General features: G+C 39.7%; 1 protein-coding gene across 1 annotated transcript in view; it reads left to right on the forward strand.

Moving 5' to 3' along the window:
- Window positions 1-24,217, forward strand: part of DTHD1 (death domain containing 1) — a 39,914-nt gene extending 15,697 nt beyond the window's left edge. Inside the window, exons 6-10 of the mRNA XM_059721286.1 lie at window positions 2,489-2,653; window positions 6,499-6,788; window positions 8,826-9,070; window positions 19,892-19,949; window positions 23,898-24,217. Of these exons, the coding sequence (XP_059577269.1) occupies window positions 2,489-2,653; window positions 6,499-6,788; window positions 8,826-9,070; window positions 19,892-19,949; window positions 23,898-24,217 (1,078 nt within the window). The remainder of the gene's footprint in view (window positions 1-2,488; window positions 2,654-6,498; window positions 6,789-8,825; window positions 9,071-19,891; window positions 19,950-23,897) is intronic.
- Window positions 24,218-24,605: the final 388 nt, after the last annotated feature.

Here is a 24,605-nt window from a genome sequence, read left to right on the forward strand (position 1 = left end):
AAACTTCTAAAGCTGTGTCTATGTCCGAATCGCTGATTCTCCAAATCAGCATCAAATCTTCGGATTCAGTTGAATTGAATCATGGACAGAGATCCGAAGCAACAAAGTCACTGTCCCTGATTCAGGCCGAATCCAAATCCAAATCAAATAGGGCCCGCTTCACACACCCCTAGTAAATAGCACTTTTGGAAATAAGGCTCCATTAAAGTGTTTTAAGGTGAGCATGCCAAAAGTTGAGACATCATTAGTCACTATGGGGAATCTTGGTCACAGTGCCTAACTAGTTTTTAACTGGAAGGTTAAGAAGGCTGGCCTGCCAAACAAATCCACTGGATGGCTTTGTTGGCTGAGTAAAACCCTGAAGTGAAAACCAGGATAGTAAGATTTCTTAGGGCAAGGTGCAGTCAGCTCAGAAGTGTTCCTCCCACAAGCCTCAAAGAATCAGTACAGCCAATCAAACTGATATTTTGAAATAGTCTTACCATGCTGCAATACATACAAGTTTCTGCAAATCACTGGGTTAGGTGATAAAGGGAGTTACTATAGTAGATTTCACTTAATCACATAATGGTTATTGATTTCTTTTGGGTATTGGCATATTTTTCTCATAGGACAAAAGCATTTGCTGCCTACTGAATTCAGTTTCACCAGGCTATTTGCATGCTGGCATAGGCAACTGGTAGGGGGTGCACATGCCCATCTGACAGCCCCCCGGATGGCTGACACCGATGCTGTCAGCAGGGCTGTTGCCCCCTCTGACTGTCAGTGGCTTCTGCGGGTGCCCCCCCCCCCCCCAATTCAGGAGGCACCAGTCACTCACACATGCTGGCTTTTGGCATTTCAACTTGTTGCATTTGTTGAAACTAGAAAAAGAAAGTCAGGGACAATTTAATTAAAAATGCAAAACTTGAGCAGTGTACAGAAAGAGAATTACTTACAACAGACAATCATTTTTCAAATTATGATTTTTTTTGTGATCTGGTGAATATGACATGACTTTTGTTGTTTGAAATTAATAAACATATTTTTTTTTTTCAGGAATACTTAACACATTTACTATCATTAACTGCTGTACTGGCCATATTAGATCATTCATTCAGTGGCATATCTGAGAGAGCCAATTTGTTATATGTGCTATATATGTTATAATTAATCTTCTTTTAGTTATTCACATACATAAGGTCAAGTGCATAATGGGACATAAAATGTGATTGAAAAGTAGTTGTCATACATTTTTATTTATTTTCCATACACTCTTTAAAAGCTCACAGAAATACGTCAAGCAACTTAAAGTACTAGTCTACATTATGATCAAGAATTTATTGGTCAGTTGCTGTCTTCTCTTTTTCACTTATTATCACAGTCAGTTTCTTTGCATAGTTTTTTTTTCAAAAAAAAAAAAAGGTGATGGTGGGGGAACTATGAAAATAATAAGAATGTTCTCAGGTTTAGAAATATTAAATCATCTTTTTTGAAGAAATTTAGTTTCATTCCAATCTGTTGCAGGCATTGAACCTTATCACCCTGTCATTTGAAAGATTTGGGCCTCACTGCTTATGGGAGGTTGACAACTGAAACATGTATAAGGGATATTGGATTGTTTAGAAATGCTTGAATGTCATCTGCCCATACTTACAAAAGATTTCAGCCTAAAGCATGAATTCACCTCCAGAAGTACTTGAAGCTATATTAAGTTCAATTCAAAGTGTGTCCAGGAAGAGTCTGCAGTTTGGCAACATTTCTATTGAAAATCTATAGAAATTGGCTGCAAACTTTTTTGATATATTTAAATATCTGAAAAGATTTCTTAATATGAAACATACTTCTTTCAGTCCCTGCAAGTTTGAGTCAGTTCCATGGCATCACAAGGATTTCCCTATTAAGAAATATGTGTGGGCTTTTTCCCTATGCATATGCTGAGGTCTCTGATCAGGAGGGAAAACATAAATAAATAAACTACTTGTCCTAGCTGCTGGGTTTCTTTGGCACTAACATTCTAGTGTAATACTGTTGGTAATTTCTCCAGTTATTGTAAACTCTCCCATTAATACATAATATCTTGGTCTTGGTTGACAAAATAAGTGTACCCTTATACATGTATCAGTTTTTTTTCAGAGGGTTAGTTCTATTTCTAATATCAGACATCAGTTTTTGCCCCAGGGCTGAATCCTTCTTCTCAGTTTGGTAAGTTGGTAAGAAGCAGAATGTACTTGTGAAAAACTAACTATAACTTTAGATTTGAATGTTATTATTCTATAATATAACTAGGATCACTTGGACAGAATTTTTGAGAGTCAGAAAATATGCGCAAACTAATTAGGTGAAAAAGCATCATCAATGTTATTTTCAAGATTAGAATTATATATTCCAGATGCAGTTTTTTTCAGGAGGAAACAAGAAATCTAAGATGACCAGCATACTGTTCCAAAGGCCTTACTTTTGTAATGTAACTTTTGTAATGTCTTTTTCATTTCATGTGATCATTTAGGGCAATGAGTGCCTCTGGGAGAAACCACGGAGAGAAACTTACTGAATCCCTGAAATTACTAGGTTACAAAAGCAAAGAGGAGGAATGGGTTGTGCTTGATGATGTTATTGTGCAGAATGCAAGGAATGGGCTTGTATCATTTGAACTAGATGAACATTTAGAAAGGTAATGTATAAATAACTGAATAAAATTATGTAGTAAAAGTTTCACATCCCAACATACTGATCAACAGAGGTGAGAAATCATTAAAAAAAAAATGTACCTTCTATTTTACATCTCCCAGTTTACAAGTAACTGAAAACTTTCTTAGATTGGCTACTTACGTGATAAACATATCATTTTTTATAAATAATTTATATCTGTAAATTATGGACAAATATGTGTATTTGAATGTATTTGATATGAATTTTTAATTAAGAGGTTAATTTTGAATTGTTGTTTTATTCCGGAATCTTGATTGGATGAGTTTAATTCTCAGTTTTAAGATTTACTCTTGATTTATATATCCAAGGCCTCCTTTAAAAGTTACTGGTATTGTGCAATGAAGCAGTTAATTGCACAATTATATTAAGACCAGCTATGCGTGCAAAGTACTTATCATATGGTAAAAAGCTCCAACCAGCTACAAAGTTAGACCTTGAAAATGTGTATTAACCTTATAACTGGTTGTTATTAAGTTTTAAATTCCATGTGTAGCAGGGTCTCCCATGTGTCTGGGAGCCATGCCCAGTGTAATACCTCTGGGCCTCCCCTGCACCAGCAGTAAGGTGCAAAGGGATCTAATGCATGATCCCACAATCACGCCTCATGCCATGCACTTGCGGCATGGCAGGAAGTTTGATTGTGTGGATTATGCATTAGATTCCATTGCACTTTTACCTGAATGTATAGAGGGAGCTCAATATTCATTTAAAATTTTGTTTTTGTGAAGATTCTTGCCAAAGGAGTATGTTCCCTCTTGCCTAGAAGATCTAACAATCTAGACCTAAATAAATATAATGATTTATATATGAGTATATTCTTTGAGAGGCTCATCTTAGGTGCCTTATCATTAGATTCACCTAAATGATTAATTTACTCACATCCAAGATGACTGCACCCCCTATCAGCTCTGGTGGAAACAGCACTTGTCTTAGATTTGAATACCAGTCTGAGACAGGCAATGGTTCACCTCCAGCCTGGGGCCAAGCCACTCCCTGTCTTGAGCTGGGGTGGCTTGTGCAGTGTGACAAAAAGGCATGCAGCCAGGGCAGCATGGGGAAAATCATTCAGTAGGGGTGGAGGAGGTAGGGGTTAGGGAGCACTTGGAAGAACATAGCACAATGGGGAAGGAAGAGTTCAGAGGAGACCTGCATGTGTGGCTTGGGGTAAGTGCAGGGGACATTGTGGTGCCTGCCATCCCACTCCTCCAGTCTGCTTCCCCGGCTGCTTACCTTCTGCTCTGGGTTTGGCCTGTCTGGCACTGACCCAGCTTCTTCCTGGTTGGGCAGGGCCAGGGCCACCATTGCTGATTGTGCTTGAGCCAGAGCAGAGCTGCTGCAGAAGATAAGTAGCAGAGCGGTCCAGGAAGTGGAGAGGGGCACGGAGTCCAGGGGGCAGTCACAGGGGGAATAGTCAGAGGGTTGAGACAAGGGCACAGAGGGGCAAAAGGTAAGGGATCAGGAGGAGCAAGGACAGGGAAAGGCACAGACATGGGGGCAGGCACCAGTGGACATGTGGCAGGGGGCAGGCAATGTGAAGCAGAGGGCAAGCATTGAGGGACCAAGCACAAACATGGGGGGCAGGAACAGAGGCAACAAAAGGGGAACAACATGGCAGGAGGGCAAGTGGCAGGGGAGCAGGCAATGTGGGAGCAAGTGGCAGGAGGGGCAGGCACAAGCATGAGGGAACAGTGGAAAAGGGACAGACAGAAAGGGCAAGAGACAGGAGTCTGGCCCCTCAACCTCTGCCACTGCTTTTCCTGCAATGGCAAGATGAATTTAAGATGACATTCCAATAATTAGATTCTGTACATGGAAAACTATAACTTTCCATGTATAGAACCTAATTATTGTGGGGGTCATCTTTGCCCAAAGTTATCTTGGATTTAGGTAAATATGGTAAATAGCTCATTGATCTAGAAAGCATCTGACTGAGGTAGTTACTGCCTATGAAGACTTATACTTTTCTGAGCAATTTATTCTCTAAGGGCACTTTTACCTGTGCTCCAGGGATGGTGGCGGGGGCAGCACTTTAATTAGAGCAGCTCCAAGAGCCGCTCTAATTAAAGCACCAGAGCATCTCGTGTACCCGCATCCCCACACTTCAAAATGTTGGTGGGGGCACTTGAAATAAAGCATTCATTGAGATTTAGTTCAGGTGCCCCAGTCACCATTTTTAAGTGTGGGGAAACTGATACACAAGATATAGAAGGGCACTGGAGTGTGGTAACTGCCACACTCCGGCAAACTTGATTAATCGAGTCTGCTGCAGTGCAGTGTATAGGCACCCTCAGGTGCTACCCTGCCCAGCCTTATGCCTTAATAGCTCAATGAATGGAAAGATTTTTAGCCATACCAGGGAAGTATTTGAAAATACCGTAGATTCTTGATGAAGTAAATTGAAAATATTGCAGCAATAAGATACAATATATACATAATCAAGCAGTTTCTGTTTAATTGTATCTCAAAATTATAAAATGAAGCTATAACATGCATCATGGTATTTATTCAACATCTTTATATAGTTTTTAATATCTATTTTGAAAGGTATGAATTAGGACTTACTTTGCAGTTATCCTATATCAAGTATATACTATATTTAATAAATAAATCCATTTTGATCCATTAAAAAATTAATATATTTTAAAATGTAGATATATATTTGCCCTATACACGTCACCTTTTCTATAACATCTTACTGACATTAATGCCTCTTCTCTTAAAACCAGTTACTCCCTCATCCTAGTCAGTATTTTATATAAGTAACCATGAGCTGATTAACAAGACTCAATAACAAATTAAATGACATACAAATTACCATACTTGAAGTAGCCTTTTAAGTAGCCTTAAATCAAGAATATTGGCTCTTTTGTCTTCTTTTAGTTCAATAATATCTCCTGTCTAATAGTGGATACCTGTCTCAGTAGGTCTCAGGACTGCCACTTCACTTTCAGTGAAGTGCAAGTTCTGCCCTCTCACTTGCACTTCACAGAAACAAAGTTGAGCAGTTAGGGAGATCAGACAGCTGAAAGGCGTTCTGAATGTGTCTCAGTGCTACTGTCAGGCTTTCCTGAAAGACAGAGCTGGAGAGAAGCTCTGAGGCAAATCTTTAAGACTCCTCTAAGCCAGCCAGTTGGGCCCCAACCATTTTGGCAAGCATGTCACAAATTAAGCCCTGCATGCCCCCACCACCTATACTGCCACTCCAATTAGCTTGTCCTGCCTGATCTACCGCTCTGTTTTCTGTTCCCTGCCCCTGTGCTACCCACCCTATATGCCACTGTGTTTTCTGTTTCCTGCCCTACCTACCACTATGCTACACACAGAAACTGCCCAGGCCACCTGTGGCATATGGACTGACCATCCCTACTCTACTGTAAATCATTTACTCTAACTAGAGTTGCTTGGCTTGGGTCTATGGAGTGGGAGAGATTGAACCGGTCTTTATTTCTGGTGGTAGTCCCTGGCACTCATTCAGATGTAGTTTCTAGGCTCCAAAATCATCTTTGAAAATGTTATTCATTGTTTGTAGCTGGACAAAGATTGAGAATAACAAAGGAATACTTCATAAACATTCTTGAATAAGTCTTGAAAACCTAGAATTCTGTTCTGGGTTCATACTTCAGGAAACAAATCAGATTTTAATATCCTTCTTTCAGAAGTGAAGCTCAATAGAATGGTTATCAGTCAATCAGAATGGCTATATTATATTGCTTGATAACCTGTCAATAGTAGATAACATGATTTAACATCCAATAAAGAACTGTTTAAATGTCAGGCACTACATGTTTTCTTTTTTCCCTAATGCAGCTTTATTGTTATTCGCCTCTCATTTCTCGTGGACAATAAACATCTAGTCCTATTTATTAAGGCTCTGGATGAAGCCGTTCGCAGCACCATGGCTAACGTTGTACTTTATCGGAAGAAAGAAAACCCTTATAGAATAGTTGTTTTACTTGTTCCTTCCAAAGAATTGAACTGGGATCTTCAACGCCTCCGTCAGGAGGGATACTTTGGCCCTCCAGAACCAACTCAGCAGTTTCAACTGAGAGAAGGAGACCAGATTCATTTTAGATTTACTGGCAACATATTTGCCTCAGGTATAACAGTGATTTCTTGTCTATGAATACACCCTATCAGTCACCTGAATTATTCAGAAACTCTGTTTTTTGTTGTCTCTCCACCTGATCAAAAATTCTTCTGAAATAAAATGCTCTTTATTTTAGCATACTTTTTAAAGAAGAATTCTTTATATATTGTTAACTAAAGGTACGTGCCTTACTGAAGAAAAGTTTATTGCGCAAAATCCTCATCCTTTAAAGTAGGCTGGTATCTTATCTTCAACCACACAAGGAACAGGATTTCACCCACAATCTTTTCCTCCCTTTCTCTGTTAGCCCCGTGTCATAGACCTTTTAAATACACCTCAGTGGGGTTTAAAGTATTTAAAATTGAAAGTAACATATTCTGCTGTCATTTATTCCAGTGTAAATCTGTAGAATTGAAGGCATATTAAGGTCAGATGCTCTGTAAACTATGAACAATCTATTGCTAAATAATTTTTCACAAGCACTCTGAGATGGGGTAATTACTGACATTAACTTTTGTGGGACAAACCATTTTGTTCAATGGGAGGTAGAGAGCACTTTGGAGCATTCTAGCCAAAATATTTATAGTTTTCTCTTCCAGGTATTAGCATTAATTTGTAATTTGTATGTAATTAGCCACCATTAGAAGTCACATTTTACACCAAGGCTTTCCAACTTCTGAGCCCCAGGGGAGCTGACCTGGGTTATACCAGCAGAGGACGGTCACCATGTGGATCATACCAGACAAGGCACAGACCACCAGGCTATATGCCACGTGGATGCTGTCCCCACCCCTCTGCTGTACAATGCAGACCCTCTGCCACCACTGTACTGGGCAACCCCCAACCCTGCAGTGCGTACCCCAAACCCTTTCTCCCACCCCACTCCCTGCACAGCCCTAGACTAACGCTAAGCTTCTTGTGTACTTCACTGTTCTGTTTCACCTGCTGTGGTGGAGGCAAGAAGTGGCAGCAGAAGGAGCTGGAGGGGAACCTAGAGACTTGGGCTGATTTTGCAGTTGGAGCAGTGAGGGGAGCAACAGCTAGGCAGGACCTGGGTGGCCACTACTTAATCCCTTGATGGCTACATGTAACTCACAGGCTGCCATTTGGACAATCCTGTTCCACATGTTATATAACCTCTCCTAAGGGAAAACCTGTCTTAAGTCAAGAATAAATCTACAAAACAGTAGCCTGCAGCCTCTGAGATATATTGCATAGTTATACAGCATATAAGAGTAGTGGCACTTGGGCATGTCTACGTGTGCATTTTCACTGGGTTAAATTTACTGTGTACTAAACTACTGCACAGAAAGCAGGAATAAACTGGTATCTACACGTGCAGGCATTAAAGTGCATTAACGCTGTGTGTGGACTGACTTGGGACTAACTAAAGTTAGTTAGTCACACAATGTGACACAGTAAGGTGTCTACACATGCATTACTGTGCAGGAACTAATGGGGAGTAAACTTGATACCTTCATGATGCAGCAGGTATCGAACTTATGCTCAGGTCAGTATATGTCACCATATTTACTGCGCAGTACTGGCATACATGTGTGGATGTGCACCCATACTATGCAGTAATTTTGGTTACTGCACAGTAAATGCTCATGTGTGAACGCACCTCCTGAGTGTTAATCATCTAAGATAGAAGATAGAAAATGCAAGACACATCTGTAACTGTGCTCCCTTGCTATAGTCACTTTAATAAAAGATAAAGTTGTGTGATCAAACACTTGCTGAGTAACATTTAACTACATAGAGCCTTTCATATACCTTGTCTTCTACTAGTATATATTTTATCATCTCCAGAGACACATTTAGGAGATGAGGAAGTTAGCTTTAAGATAACTTAATAGTCAATATAGGTGTTCAGGAAATTGTCTCTATTACTCTGTGTTGCATATTTAAGGATCAATCATTAAAACAATAATTTTATTTGTGGAATTAGTCCTACTGATTTGTCTTGCGCCCCAGAGATCTTGATATGCTTATGTACCATAAAATCAGACCGAGTATAGGAATTGCCTCTTTTTGTCAAATACAGATAATGGGAATGATTTTGGAAAAGCCTACAAGCTTATTTTTCATGCACAAAGAAAACCAAGGCTTGAGCTGCAAATAAAAGAGGTGGATGAATTTGGTAATCACAGCTCACCCCATTACAAGGGAACTGCAGTATTTTATAAAATGGCCAGAGAAAAAATAGCCAAGAACTGGGAAGAACCCCTCCTTCATGATGATGACCTGCAACAGTCACAGTTATGCAAGTTAGCCTTAACTTTACCCAAGGTAAGTTTCATACTATCTTGCAATTTGAAGCATTTGTCTTGGAGTCACATTCTAATGAACTTGACATATCCTTTATCCAGAAGAATCCTCGTGTGCTTTTCAAATTATATCCACACCCAAGATTCACCACCCCAAAAATGAAAGGTAGAACAAGATAGCTTTTCAGTAGTGAAACATAACTTTTAGTTTAGAAGAGGAAATATAGATTGTCATCGAATTGAAATTGTTGGCAGAACGTAGAATTCTCCAATTGGAGTTAATCTAGAACACTGAAATTCTAAAAGTGTCCTGGGGTGACCTCAGGTGACTAGTAATTTACATATATTTTAAATATATATATAGATTCGATCATGACTTTAGGACAGAGCCTTTTGTTAAAGAAGGTGCAGCACCACAAAGGAATGCAGGGAAGGATTGGGCCACCCATTTGCTAAGGTTTCTATATACACAGTGTCTTTCTGGCACTTGAATGCTCCAGTCACTCTCACACCTCATAAACCTGTGTAACTATTGCTTTGTGCCTAATCTCTGCTGAAAATCTCTGGCATATTTTAACCTTCTTTACAATGTCTTCCCCCAACTACTGGATATTCACTTGATTCATTTGTCAAGGTCCAGGTCACAAATTACAAAAATATTGCCATTTGATCTCTGATACCGAAACTGCATCACCTTTAGGTTTTAGTGTTTCACTTTGCCTCCCAATTCACTGCACACCTCTGTGGGATTTTTGTTTGCTTTGTGTTGGTTAGTTTTAAATCCTCCACTAATTTGCTTCAGCTGGCCTAAGAGTTTCTGAGAATCAAAGGCTTAGATCAGGGGTAGGCACCCCTCAACATGGGTGCCAGAGCAAGGCATGCAAAGCATTTTGTTTGGCACATGGACCTCAGGGCAGATAGCGGGGAATGGGCCAGGGCTGTGCTACCACAAAAAGGATTGGTCCCCTCATAGCTCCTCTGCCAACTGCCCCTAGCATGCCAACATCTTACAAGTCAAAGTTGAGGGTGTTTTTGGCACTCTGCCCAAAAATGCTGCTGACCCCTGGCTTAGATAGCGTGAACTGTCAGAGGTCCATAGAAGTCAATGCTCTTTTACCTCATCTTGTGTTCTAATATTGTGTCCCACCTCTTTCTTGCCACTTTTCTCACACTGCTTCCTTCTCATTATGTCTCCAGTTTACTTCATACTGTAGATGTGAGACTCTGCAATTCTCTTTTAATTGAATTGACTTCCCACCTTATTTAAAATCTCAGCTGAAAATATCCCTTTTCTTTTATAACCATACCTTTTATTTCTATCTCTGATGTTTTTGCTTATTGTTTGAAACAAAATTACTTAAGTGCACCCATATTATAAAATGTTGTTTCGTATAGTCTTTCCCATCTTATTCAGGCAAATCCTACTTCAAATAACATTTTATAATAATAACATTCTCCTTTACTTTCTCTGCTTTTCTTGTTGCTCATAGTGACTTGCAAAAGTTAAATGGTTTATCTCTGGAGAATAAATGAGGGCATTTAAAAAAAATAACCCTCGTCCATCAGCCCAAGCTTCCTTTACCGCCCCTCCCCAAATGCTATGGTTTATTCTATCTTACTATGTAGTAAGAATAATATTTATGGCATTAGATTGTACTTGCAATAAACCATGTCTGCAATTATCAAGTGCCTCTGGTTTACTTTGGCATTTAATAACTCTCCAAAATCTTTTATTGCTCTGTATTCTATTACAATGAATATTAGACCTTAAATGTCCCCACTGGGACTTGCAATCAATTTATAGTAATTACATCCGATTCTTGCTTCACTCCTCACATTAAATTTATGGTCCCGTTCTCTGTCATACATTCTTTCACTACATCTGTGATAATGGACTGAAGTCTGTATTACATCTTTTTAGAGGATCAGTGCAAGACTTCGTTCACAAGGAAACTTTCTTTAGTTGCTGATAATGAGAACACATTGGAGAGATATTTCATGGGATCACACTCTACAATGAATACAAATATCCACACAAAAAGGACCTAAATGGGAAATGCTTGTGTATTAATAGACAGCTACCTTATATATTGCATGATGTGTAATATGGCTTAATTGTGAATATGGCTTATTTTTCTAAGGCATAACAAAATGCTTCTGTACAAGAAAGATTATAAATAGAAAAAACAGAATCACAATCAGGGTTTTCTCCATGCTGCAAATCCTTATATACAGACTTGCTTTTTCCTCTAGACCAATATGGCTACAACTTGGATACCTGTATACAGACTAGTATTCATTTGGCAAAGATTGCTAGTTTGATTTGGCTGCCTCTTTTCAGTAAAATAATCAAAGTATTGGGGGCCATGGGAGCAATCTTGGCTCCAGGTATAGCTCCCTTCCAGTTCCACAGAGATTGGGGCTGGCCCCAATGTCCACAGAGATGGGAAGGGAGCTGCCCTTGAGTTGAGACAGCTCCTTTGCAGCTGTGGGGAGATTGGGGCTGGCCTTGAGCTCTGGAGGGCGGGGGGAAGCTGTCTTGGATTGAGCTGCTCCTTTCAGATGCAATTTGCTTCCAACACAGGCATATGTCTACATGTGCACTTGGACTGCTTTAATGAGCCTGAATTTTCTATACAGAACATTCAGGTGCATTAAATGCACATATAGACATGCCAAGGGTGAACTCATAACAGAAGATGCAAAGAAGGCAGAGCTGCTGTACAGCTACTTTCCCTGTCTTTATAAAAAAGAGAGGAAAAAAAAAAAGCTGCAAACAGATAATTAATAATTGTTTGGATAAGGAAGAGGACATGCTGAGATAACAAAAGAAACAGAGCTTCTGATGGGTCTGAATGAATTCAGGTCAGCAGAGCCTGATGAACTTCATCCCAGGGTACTGAAGGAACAGGCAGAGGAGATTTCAGAGCCCCTGGCAATAATATTTACAAAGTGATGGGAGATGGATGAGGTATCAAAGGATGGGAAAAGGGCCAGCATACTGTCTCTCTCAAAAAAAACCAAAAAGGGGGGACCCAGAGAATTATAAACCAATTAGCCTTACCACAATAGATTGGACATTACTGGAACACATCCTAAAGAATCCATTTACAAGAATCTGGAGGAGGGAAGGATAATTGCAAGTGGCTAGCATGGTTTTACCAAGAATAAATCATACCAAACAAATGTGATCTGCTTTTTTGACAAAGTAACTACTTAGGTAGATGAAGGGAATGTGGTGAAAATAGTTATATCTGGACTTCAGGAAGACTTTTGCCGAAGTCCCACATGACATTCTCATAAATTGGAGAAATGTGGACTATACAAAACTACTATAAGTTAGATAGTAGGGTTGTGCAAAGTGGACAGTATTCGATTCGGATTTGGCCCAATTCGGGGAACAATGATTCACTTTGCTAATTCGGATCACTGTTCTGATTCAATTCAGCTGAATCTGAATCTGAAGAGTTGATTCTGATTCAGAGAATAAGTAATTAAGCCATAGACACAGTTTTATAAGTTTTTTCTATGTACCTTGAGGTACCAGGCATGGCTCATGGACACTGAGATGGTGGGGCAGATGGAGCATCCCACGGGAGTGCGGGAAGGTTTCCTGTACACTCTGCGGGGGACCCCTCCTGCGCCCTCTCAGCTCAGAGATCAGCCATGGGGGGACCCTGGGTGGCCCCCCAGACCCAGGAGACACCAGTCACCGAGCCAGGGGGTCCCCAGCGCACTCCAAGGCGGACCCAGAAGTGGCCCGGAAGTACTTCTGGTCCACTTCCAGGTCCACTACCACATATTCAGGGGACCCCCCTATGCTCCCATGGGATGCTCCTTCTACCTACCATCTCAGCATTCACGACCCATGCCTGGTACCTTGAGGTATGTAAAAAAAATATATAAAGCTGTCTATGGCTGAATTGTTGAATCTCTCCAAATTGAATCAGAGGCTTCTGATTTAGTTTGAATAAAAAAATTGAATTCTGGTAATTTATTATTTTTACTATTAGTCTCAAGATATAAACTTCTCCTTAGTTTGAGTGCTTTGGAAACAGAGTCGCATTAAAAGTGAGCAAGACAAAATGTAATTAAGTGTTATAATAATGTAATAAAAAGTTACCTGTATTTTCTACTACCTTATGGCTTGGATAGGTTTCACACAGGTTTTCAGTTTTGACCCTATTCTACTGCCATTAAGGCCAGTTTCCATAATCTTCAATCCCTCCACAGTTCATGTACTCACAAGAATCCAGTTTTGTTAAGAACGATTTTCAGTTATTAATTAGTCAGCCTTCTGACATAAGAACTTTACCTTCTGACAGTTTTTGGAATGTCCAAAACTGTCCCCTGGCAAAGTCAATTTAGAGTCATCTACAGAAGACTACTCACTTATTGTATCCCCCAGTAGCGCCATCTGCAGAATCAGAGTAAAGCTAGTTAAAACCTTGGAAATTATTTTCCCAAAAGATTCCAAAAAAGTAATTCCACTCAGGAATTTAAAGTTACTTTAGAATTTTTTTGTTTAGGAAAATGTTAAACCATTTCTGTATTATTTCTTTTTTCATAATGAAATGTAGCAGCTACCTGCCATGATGCTCACAGACTTCTAATAGTGCCACAGCTGTTCAAAAGCAGCATATTTTGCCAAAAGAAAAAAGTCATTCAAAGACTTGTCCTTTAGGAGCTCTTCTCTAATTTGCTCTCTTTAGGAAGAGATGTCTCTTTTCCTTTTTTTAATATTTTCAGACGTTTTTGTTCAGCAAAGGACTTCTACTTTTCATTGGATAGTAGACGTGCCTAAACACCATTTTAATAAGCATCGATCCTTTCAAAAAACCTCTTTCATATTCATCATGCACTCACAAGTTCTTTTCTGTCTTTATAAAGAAGACAGCTTTGGAAAACAACTGTTTTGATTACCGCCTTCTTTTAGTCTATATGTGTATTGCTTATGTTTGGATGACACAAAATTATTCAAAGTAGTAAAGACCAAGGGGGACTGCAAGGAATTATAGAAGGATCTTGCACTATTGAGCCAATGGGCAACTAACTAGCAGATGAAATTCAACATAAATAAGTTTAAAGTGATGCACATGGGCAAAAATAACCCAAACTATACCTACACTACGATGGGTTTCTGTATTAGCTGTTACTATACAGGAAAGAGATCTAGGAGTCTTTGTGGGCAGTTTACTAAAAACATAAGCTTAGTGCTCATCAGCCATCAAAAAGGTAAACAAAATATTACTAATTATTAAGAAGGTAATTAAAGCCAAAGCATACAGCATCATTATGCCCCTTTATAAAATCCACAGTGTGTCCACACCTTAAACACTGTTCCTAGTTTCGGTCCGCACACCTCAAAAAGGATATAGAAGAACTAGAAAGGATACAGAGAAGGGCAACAAGAATGATTAGTGGTATGGAGGGGCTCCCATATGAGGAAACACAACGGAGACAAGACCTATTCAGTTTAGAAAAAGAGACACTTGAGGGGAGACATAATAAAGGTTTACAAAATAGTAAATGGTGAAGGGGAACTAGATAGGAATGCATTATTTAGTATCTCTCACAATACAAGAACTAGGGGTCATAAAATTAGATGAGTGGCTAGTACATTTAAAACTAACAAAAGGAAGTTGTTTTTTAACACAACATGTAATTAAAGTGTAGAACTCATTGTTTTGTTGAAAATGACAGTTTAACCAGATTCAGAAAGGGATTGGATAAATTCTTGGTGGAAGGTGCATCACTAGGTATAAAGTATGGGAGTTAGGGATAGAGCCTCTGAATCAGAACCTCCTAGAACCTAAGGGTGCAGACAGCTCCCCGCTGTAACTGAAAATAACTTTGCAGGAAGGGTTCTGAGTTGCATTGAACAGATTGGTCTTGTCAGCCATCGTCAGACCCACAGATAAGGCAATCATGGAAGACAATCATCCAGTCATCTTCAGCTAAGAAATTTCCAGTCCCTGCCTACCTTCTGCCTGATGTCAGACTAACAAGACTAATCACCTCTATTCTCAGAATATGTGGTACAAAAAGCAAATGCAAATCTGACACTGGGTCACATCTACTGGTATTTAGTGGATGTTAAGCTTAGCTATATTTAAACTTCAGCAGGAAATTTTGATATCACATCTAGCACCAGTACATAATTATTCTAAAATTACATTTGGAAAAATTTGGATTAAAGTACCACTTTCATTTCATGTTAAATTATAATTACTTTATAATTAATATTTGAAACTGAAATATCCATCTCTATTTTACTGTTTTCATTAACATTTTTGTGTATTAAATTTAGTACTCATGAAGCCAACAGTAATAAGGAAGGTCAATACTAAGGACTTTTCTCAATGCAGCAACTGCCATAGTTTTGATGAACCAGTTTTGAGAACTGGTAACAAAGGGTGCCTGTACACAAGCAGAAAGGCTGTTCCAATGCTATAATTACAGCACTGAAGCAGATTTGAATAATTGAGTCTGCTGGAGCCTGGTAACTACTGTGCTCCAGCAACCCCCCGCATCATGCGTATCAGCATCCCCACACTTAAAAATGGTGGTGGGGGTGCTTGAGCTAAAGTTCAAATGAGCTTAGTTCAAATGCCCCCACCAACATTTTTAAGCACAAGGACACTGATATGCAAGACACTGCTGCACTTTAAATGCAGTGGCTCTCAGAGCCACTCTAATTAAAGCATCATCCTTGCCACTCCCAGAGCAAATGTAAAAGTGCCCAAAGGAAGTAAACTCATTATACTCTGCATATTTCCCTGTTCTTGGCTTCCTGAAATGTAGTCATGAATGGCACTATCTGGACACATCATATTCCTTACTAAGTGAAAATATTCTTGAAAGAAGTTACTGATAGTATGTTAACTTCTGCTTAAGTTGGATTTTAAACTTCCACTGTTGCATTAATTTATTTCCCTCTGTCTAACTTTCTATACTTTTTACCCTAAAAACCACATGACAAATACATTTCTAACAAATAAGAGAAATTGTACACTTTGCCATTCACTTCACATTGTTACTTCAGTGTGTTGCTGTGTCCAAATTCAACTAGTCTTTACTAGCACTGCTGTCTCTTACTACAACATTCAAGAATTCTGCAGATACCTAAACATTTTCTTTTCAATTTAATAAGAATGCTGTGGGCCATATGCTAATCTCATGTATGTGGGTGTAAATCACAGCTAGTTCTACTGACTTCAGTAAAATTGCATAGGTATAAAGCTGGACTATTGTATTTTTGCAGTGGTGGGTTCGGAGCCAGACACACACCTTTCCCCAAAAATCAGAATCTCAAATGTGGGTTGTGTATATTAAGCAGGAACCCGATTTTCTGCCAGGGATAGAAGCACACTGCTCTGATTTCTGATCTATAGGACAGCTATTGTTGCATTACTATTCAGACAACTCAATGAGTCAATTGACTTGATGACTCATTGTTCTTCACTCCATAGGTGTTGACAGTGGTCTTTCCTTTTTAATACTCTTGAAGTTCCCAAAATCAAACTAATCTTTCTTGGGACAATTTTGCTGTTTGCAAACTGCTCCTGGTTTTTATCCTTCAATTAAAATTACCCAGGGAGACTAGACTTCAGCAGCAGCTAGGTTTTTTACTTTAGTTAAGCAGGAAAGGGAGCATGAGTAAGATAAAGATTAGGTTCTCCTACTGTTCTACGCAGCCATAACTCTGAAAAAAAAATTCTGTATTCTGCCTTGCAAAAACAAGGCACATATTATTTTCAGGGTATGTTGTATGTGAGCAAAGATGGTATTTAAGAGAATTGAATCTAGCAACTTCCAAAGAGAAATTTTCTTTTCCCCTGTCCTGTTTCATATGCTAATACAGTCTGATCATGCCTGAGAGGTCAACCTAACTGAGCACTTCAGTGCTCTGAAAGAAATGAAGGACCATCAGGGTGTTTTGCATGAAGATATTGATGTAATACATGCAAGTGTTATCAAATTACTATTCTGCTCAAGTCTTATGCTTAATGACTGTCTAACAGTGAAATAGCATGTGATCCCATTCTTTAGAAGGCCAGCTGCTTTGCTAATTGAAGGGCCTTTTAGACTTGAAAACAGCTTTGACTATTATATTATTATACAACTTACACTGTCAAGCAGAATATTGGGGCCACAAGTCAACGGAGTTACACTAGGGGTGAATCTAGCTCTTAGCCACAGATACTTAATCTTTTAAGAAAGGTTTTAAATTTTAGATCTAATACTTGTTATTATATATTATTACACACATTTTATATAATACACATCATTTTCACTACTTTTTTTAAATTAAGGAGCATAAAGTAGTTCAGATTAAAGTCAACCCATGAGTAATTGAATTCACCTACAATAGCTTTGAAAACCTTGTAAAGAGCTTTGAGGTGCCAAATCATCAGTGATGAAAGAAAATCTAAGTTTTAATATAGCTGCATATTGAAACAAAATGTAAAGAAAACCCACTGGAGTCTTGAAAGGAAAACAGTGCCCCTCTCTGGAAGAGTTTTTTATTCCATTTCTTTTAACATTTTATTTTCTGCAATTTTCTGCCATTTTTTATGCTGGTGCAACTCCACTGATTGTAAAGGAATTGCATTAGTACAGAATGTAATTTGAGACAATAAAGCCCTTAAATATGTACAAAACATGTTGATATTTTCACTGTGATGTTTGTTCAGCTTCAGAGTACACTCACTTTCACCTCTGGCTGATAGAGATTAGTCTAAGTGTAAATTTGATGCTAAATTTTAGGTGAGTATGGAACTCAGTTATAATAATGTTTTTTTGGGTGCATCTACATGTGCAATTAATGCAAAGTAATAAGCTCCAGAGTTAATTGCTCCAGAGTTTATTGTTCTCAGGTACACTGTTTTAACTCTGGAGTTTATTGCCATTGGAACATGCACCCAGAAGTGTGCATATTGAGCTGGGTTGGAGAAGGCCTGGCTGGCAGAGAACCCTGGTTGGCAGAGATCCTGCCAGCCCATGACTTCTCCCACTGGCTTACCATGTTGTGGAAGGGCTGGCTGGGGCATGAGGGTGTTTCAGCACCTGGTTAGCCAGCAGGCAGCCCCCACACTGAAGCATCTCCATGCCCCAGCTAGCACCTCTAGCATCTACATATGCACTGCTGCAGAGTTTTTTTACTTTACAGCAGGATAGTACTTGTATTTACATGTACCCAGGAGTGTGCACACTGAGCTGTGTCAGAGAAGCCCCAGCTGGCAGAAAGCCTGCCAGCCGAGGACTTCTTGTATTTACAAGTACTATTCTGCTGTGGAGTAAATTAGTTTAATAAGGGTGTACATGTAGATGCCAAGAGGTTTACTGTGCAGCTAATTAGTCTACTGCACAGTAAACATCAGATGTACCCTTTGATACTTAACTCAATATTCAAAGACACCGATACAATTTTCCACGTTTAAATAACATTTGAAACCTGTTTCATAAAGGCTATTAGCATAGTGTCAAACTATGGAGCACCCAAAAAACTCAGAGGAAAATAAGGATTTGTTAAACCCTCTCTTCTGCTACGAGTAACTATGTAGCTAGAAGAGCTAGTGAGAGCAGAGGACATCTACTGTTAGCTGCTTTTCCTGAGCAGGTAGGGAAAAAAGTGTATACACCAGAAATGAACTTAAACTCTTTCTCAAAGGGAAGCAAGGGGAAATCTTGTATTTTATTAGTCAGAATAAAAACAGTTTCTTATCATTATTTTTTATGTGTTAAAATTACAGATCAAACCATACAATAGGCAAATGTGATATTTTTTATTAATTTAGAAATCTGGACTATTTCACATTTCTTCATTTACAATGACCCCACAAAACATTAGTATTTTACTGCTTCTAGAAGGGAATCCCTTTTTAAAGGCAGAAAATGAATGAGCTATCAATGTTTAGGTGTGTATACAGTATCTTCCTTGAAATAATGATATTTGCTGTAGCCTGTAACAAGTGTACATGGGTAGACAAGAACATTTCTTAGTATCTGAAATCAGAATCTATCATTTTCTATATACATCTTCTACACAAATGATTTGCAAAAAGATGCATTGCTATCTATTGTAGAACATCTGTTATTCCAAATATCTGTTCAAATACAACACTTGTTTTGTAAGATGCAGCATGCCATATTCTCAGTGATGTAAATAGATTTAGCATCACAGGATTGGTTATTTACACCCAGTATATGGTAATGGCAAAGGTTTTATGTGAAAGTAAGAGTGAAATTTAAGGGTAAGAAAAAGCTTGAGGCTGAATCAATTCAGTCTTCACAGGTTAGTTTAAGCTGCATAGATTGAACCAATATGCAAATGAGCAGATAATTCACTTTTGTTTTAAAAAATGCAGCCAAATGCCTGCAGTGGCCAAGGCCAGAAGCCAGGGGGAGATAGAGCATACCTCCCTGTTTGGCTGGTGCAGACAGCTTTGGTCAAGTCTAGCCCACCCACCCTGCAAGGGGGGCAGTTTGCATGGGAGGTGCAAAGCTCCAGGGATGCTGGGGGACTGTGAGTTAATTTAAATCTGAAGGGGATCTGGGACAGAAGTTAAATTAATCCATTTCACCTGAATCAGTTAAGTCTGATACTACATCCATCCAAGCTAATCTTAAACAAGTTTCAGCCATTTTGAAAGTGGTTTATGTGCACTGAACGCCTGTTGGGTAACAGATTTCTGGCTTCTGATAACTTATACCAGTTTGTGTGTAACTTCTATCCCTAGCATAAAAGTTGATTTATGGTTTACATTCCCATACGTCCCACCCCAATACTGGAAACATTAATTTATTCTTCTTCCTTCGATCCTTTTTTTTTGTTTGATAGCAGGAAAAACTGATCAAACGCCCACAAAGTATAAAAAGAATTTCTACCAATTCATCTGGTAAGAACAGATTTTTGTATTAGAAAATTAAGGTTAATTTTATGATACTATAGCATTTCTTCTGGTAGCCAATATTTTTTAATTAAACAAAATCTTTCTTTTCATATAAAAGACAAAGACCTGGAAAAGGCAATAACTATTATTATATTAAAGTGTTAAATTCAAAATAAAAGTGATTATTATTTTAGAGAGTTAAATAGATTTTAAAGTTACTAAATGAATGCTTTTGGCAGGATGCTAGATGGATGTTGCTATATTTATGTAATCATAGAAAATCAGGATGGTTTGTTCCTGTACTCCCAGTAAGACTTCTTTAAATTACAGCTAACTCTCCTGGACTTCTCTTCCCCTCAAACTGCCTTTCCAGGGGATCCTGCCCATGAGTGAGTCAAAGTCTGCTTTCTGAAATCCAGGATCCTTACTCTGCTGCTCTTCATCCTTCCTTTCCTCAGGATCTTGAACTCAGTCATCTCATGGTCACTGTTGCCCAAGTTACCATCCACTACTACATTCCCCACCAATTCATCCCTGTTTGTGAGCAGCAGGTCAAGAAGAGCATGGCTCCTAGTTTGCCATTCTAGCGCTTGCTCCAGGAAGCTGTCCCCAACACCCTCCAAAAACTTCCTGGATTGCTTGTGCACTGCTGTATTACCCTCCAAGCAGATGTCAGAGTGATTGAAGTCCCCCATGAGAACCAGGGCTTGTGATTGGGAAACTTCCGCTAGCTGTTCAAAGAAAGCCTCATCTACCACTGCCTCCTCGTCTTGTGGCCTATAGCAGACACCCACTACAACATCACCCTTCACCCAGAGACTTTCAACAGGCCTATCTTCAGTTTCATACTGGAGTTCTGAGCAATCATATGGCTCTTTTAAAGTGATTCAATATGTATCAAAGAGTTTCATACTGTAAAAAATGTTTGAACCATTGCATTTATTTATTCTTCCCCACAGTTTAACTCATCACAAATAATCTATAAAGTTAATTAACCCTCGTTTGTGCCTGAGTAGAGTTACATAAAAAGATACAAGCTGAACTCAGTGACTAAATGCCCACTGACTTATGGCAAGAATTTCACCCCTAGCATAAAATGTTTCCCATTTTGGAAATGTAAGAATTTATTTGCCAGCAGAGGAGTAAATATAATAGAAAACATTTAATGCATATTGAATCACTGAATAATAGAATCACAGAAAAATAGGGTTGGAAGGAAACTCAGGAGGTCATCTAGTCCAATCCCCTGCTCAAAGCAGGACCATCCCAAACTAGATCATTCCAGCCAGGGCTTTGTCAAGCCAGGCCTTAGAAACCACCAAGGATGGAGATTCCACCACCTTTCTGGGTGCTCCATGACGTTTTGGTGGACTGAGGTGAGGTGATGCTGACCGGTTTACAGTTCCCTGGATTCTCCTTCTTCCCTTTCTTAAAGATGGGCACTATACTTGCCCTTTTTCAATCATCCAGGACCTCCCTGCAGTCACCACAAGTTTTCAAAGATAATGGCCAGTGGGTTTGCAATCACATCAGCCAAATCTGAAAGCACCCATTGAATCTGACCCCATAGACTTGAACAAGTCCAGCTTTTCTAAGTAGTCCCTAACCTGTTCTTTCACCATTAAGGCCTATGCACCTTCACCCCAAACTGTGCTGCCCAGTGCAGCTGACCTTGCCTGTGAAGACCAGGGTAAAAAAGACATTGAGTACTTCAACCTTTTCCTCTTCATCTGTCACTAGGTTGCCTCTCCCATTCAGTAATGGACCTACACTTTTTCCTGACATTGCTTTTGTTGCTAAAACTACTTATAGAAACCCTTTTTGTTACCCTTCATGTCCCTTGCTAGCTGCAACTCCAGTTGTGCATTGGCCATCCTGATCTCAGAACCTGCATGCCCAAGCAATATTCTTATACTCCTCCCCAGTCATCTGTCCAAGCTTCCACTTCCTGTAAGCTTCCTTTTTGTATTTAAGCTCACTGAGGAGTTCTCTGCTAAGCCAAGGTGGTCACCTGTCATATATTCATAGATTGTAAGGGGCTGGAAGGGACCTCACAAGATCATCGGGTCCAGCCCCCATGCACTAGACAGGAAAGACAACTGGGCTCAGGTGAACCCAGCAAGGATACCGTCCAGTCTCCTCTTGAAGATTTTCAGGGTAGATGATTGTACCACCTCTGGAGGGAGTTTATTCCACAGTCTGGACACCCTAACTGTGAAGAAGCTTTTTTCTAGCCTTAAGCCTGAAATGGTCTTTCAGGAGTTTGTGGCCATTACTCCTGGTTTTCCCCAAGAGTGAACATTGTTTGCCTAACTCTTGATGTATTCCCCTGATGTAGCAGTAAGCTGCTATCAAGTCCCCTCTCAGCCCTCTCTTTTTTAGGCTGAAGAGGCCCAAGTCCCTCAGCCTTTCCTCATATGGCTTGTCTTGCAAGTCTCTGATCATACGGGTGGCTCTTCTCTGGACTCTCTCAAGCTTTTCCACATCGTTGTTGACGTGTAGTGCCCAGAACTGGACACGGTACTCCAACTGTGGTCTCACCAATGCCGAGTAAAGTTGAAGAATCACTTCCTTGGTTTTGGTTGAGATGCATCGATTGATGCATGCCAGAGTATTGTTTGCCCTGCTGGCTACAGCACAGCACTGATGGCTCATGTTCATACTATGGTCTATTTTTACCCCCAGGTCACTTTCAGTTATGGTGCTAGTCAGTTTGGTGCCACTGAGCCTGTAAGTATGTTGGGGATTGTTTATCCCCAGATGGAGCACTTTATATTGCTCAATGTTGACCTTCATCTGGTTCCTACCTGCCCAACTTGTCAGCCTGTTTAGGTCTGCCTGTATCTGCAGCCTATCTTCAAGCATGACCATGGTCCCCCATCTGCAAACTTGGCCAGTGAGTGCTTCACCCCCACATTCAAATCATTGATAAAGATGTTGAAAAGCACTGGACCAAGCCTGGACTGCTGAGGGACACCACAGGCCACTTCTTGCCAGGATGACACTGATCTGTTCATTAGAACTCTCTGGGTCCTTCCCCGCAGCCAGCTTCCTACCCACCTAACTGTTGAGCGGTTAACCCTGCACTCTTCCAATTTTCCCCTGAGAAGATCATGGGATATCAAATCAAAGGCCTTTTGGAAGTGTAGGTATACAATATTGACCTCCTCTCTCTTGTCCAAGTAGTGAGTTACATGTTCATAGAAGGAGATGAGATTGGTAAAACAAGACTGGCCCTTGGCAAAGCCATGCTGGCTGTCATTCAGAATCCTACCTTCTGTGAACGCATCACACATAGACTCGTTGATGAATTTTCCAGGATTTTCCCTGGGATAGAATTTAAGCTAATTGGCCTGTAGGTGCCCAGGTCCTTGCCCCTCCTCTTCTTGAAGATGGGCACATTGGCCCTCTTCTACTCTTCAGGGATCTCCTCCGAGTGTCACAAGTTTTGGAAGTTTCACCAGGGGTCCTGTGATGACTTCAGTGCTCTCAGATGAAGTTCATCCGGTCCTGCTGACTTATGTCTAATTTTTCTAACTGATCATGCACTACCTCAACATCAATGGTAGGAAGGTGGTCATTCCCACCATGCCTACTCTGAACCTTATCTAGTATGATTTCCCCCTTATTCTGGGAAAATATCAAAGCAAAGTAATAATTCAGGAGTTCAGTTTTCTCCCGAGTGTTGGTAGCCACTTGTCCTGAGTTGTTCAGCAATAGCCCCACACTTCCATTTGTTTTCCTCCTGTTACCTACTTACCTAAAAAAGGACTTCTTATTGACCTTGATTTCTGTTGCTAGTTTAAATTCAGTCACTGCCTTACACTTTCTAATCTGCTCCCTGTCATATTTGCTATTCTTCCTAAAATACATTCTTTTAATATTTAAATATATTGTTTTAATATTTGTAAAGAATAAGGGAATGAATATGTGTGTTAATATTTTGACTAACAGAGGCCCTATGGGATAACCTGTTGTACTGGCTGGCAGAGGAACTTTCAGAAGACAATGCATTGTTGCTTGCTCTGCATCTACGGATCCGGCGGAGTACACTTCAGCTTATTAGAGTTAAGTGCCCTGATGATTTAACAAATCAGATCTATGAGCTTCTTTGCAGCTGGAAGAGGAATCTTCCAAGATCAGCTGATAAACAACAGCTCCTTTCTCGTTATCTTCGTAAGAGTGGCCGGATTGATCTTTCAGAAGAACTCCGGTTTAAGTGTGAGAATAAAGTGTTCACTCAGCAAAGACACTGGTTTGAGATAAACAACTGAAAACCTGATTTCAATGCATCTTCACCATGGGAGGTCTAATATCTTTACAAGAGGTTTGGGTTTGTGAGGGACATTTTCTTTAACTCACAATAACCTCTTTTTAAAAATTGCAATGTTTTGAGAAATGTGGAAGAGGGCCAGAGAGACATGGGTTCTCCTTCATTGGTCAGAAAATCTGAAGTCTCTTTGTGACAGGTGAACCTATCTGTACTAAGAATCTTCCATCAGCTTCATTTTATTCTTTCCTTTGTTTATTAACAACAAGCACTTCTTTCAAAAAGAAAAAGTGCTGAAAGTACAGACACCAAGAATTATACACCAGTATAGAGCCTTATGTTTAAGTTTTAAATTGTTGCGATATGATCTGGAGAAGCTCTGGAGGGCTGTG

The sequence above is a fragment of the Alligator mississippiensis genome, chromosome 2, assembly GCF_030867095.1.
Source record: "Alligator mississippiensis isolate rAllMis1 chromosome 2, rAllMis1, whole genome shotgun sequence".
NCBI lineage: Eukaryota > Metazoa > Chordata > Crocodylia > Alligatoridae > Alligator > Alligator mississippiensis.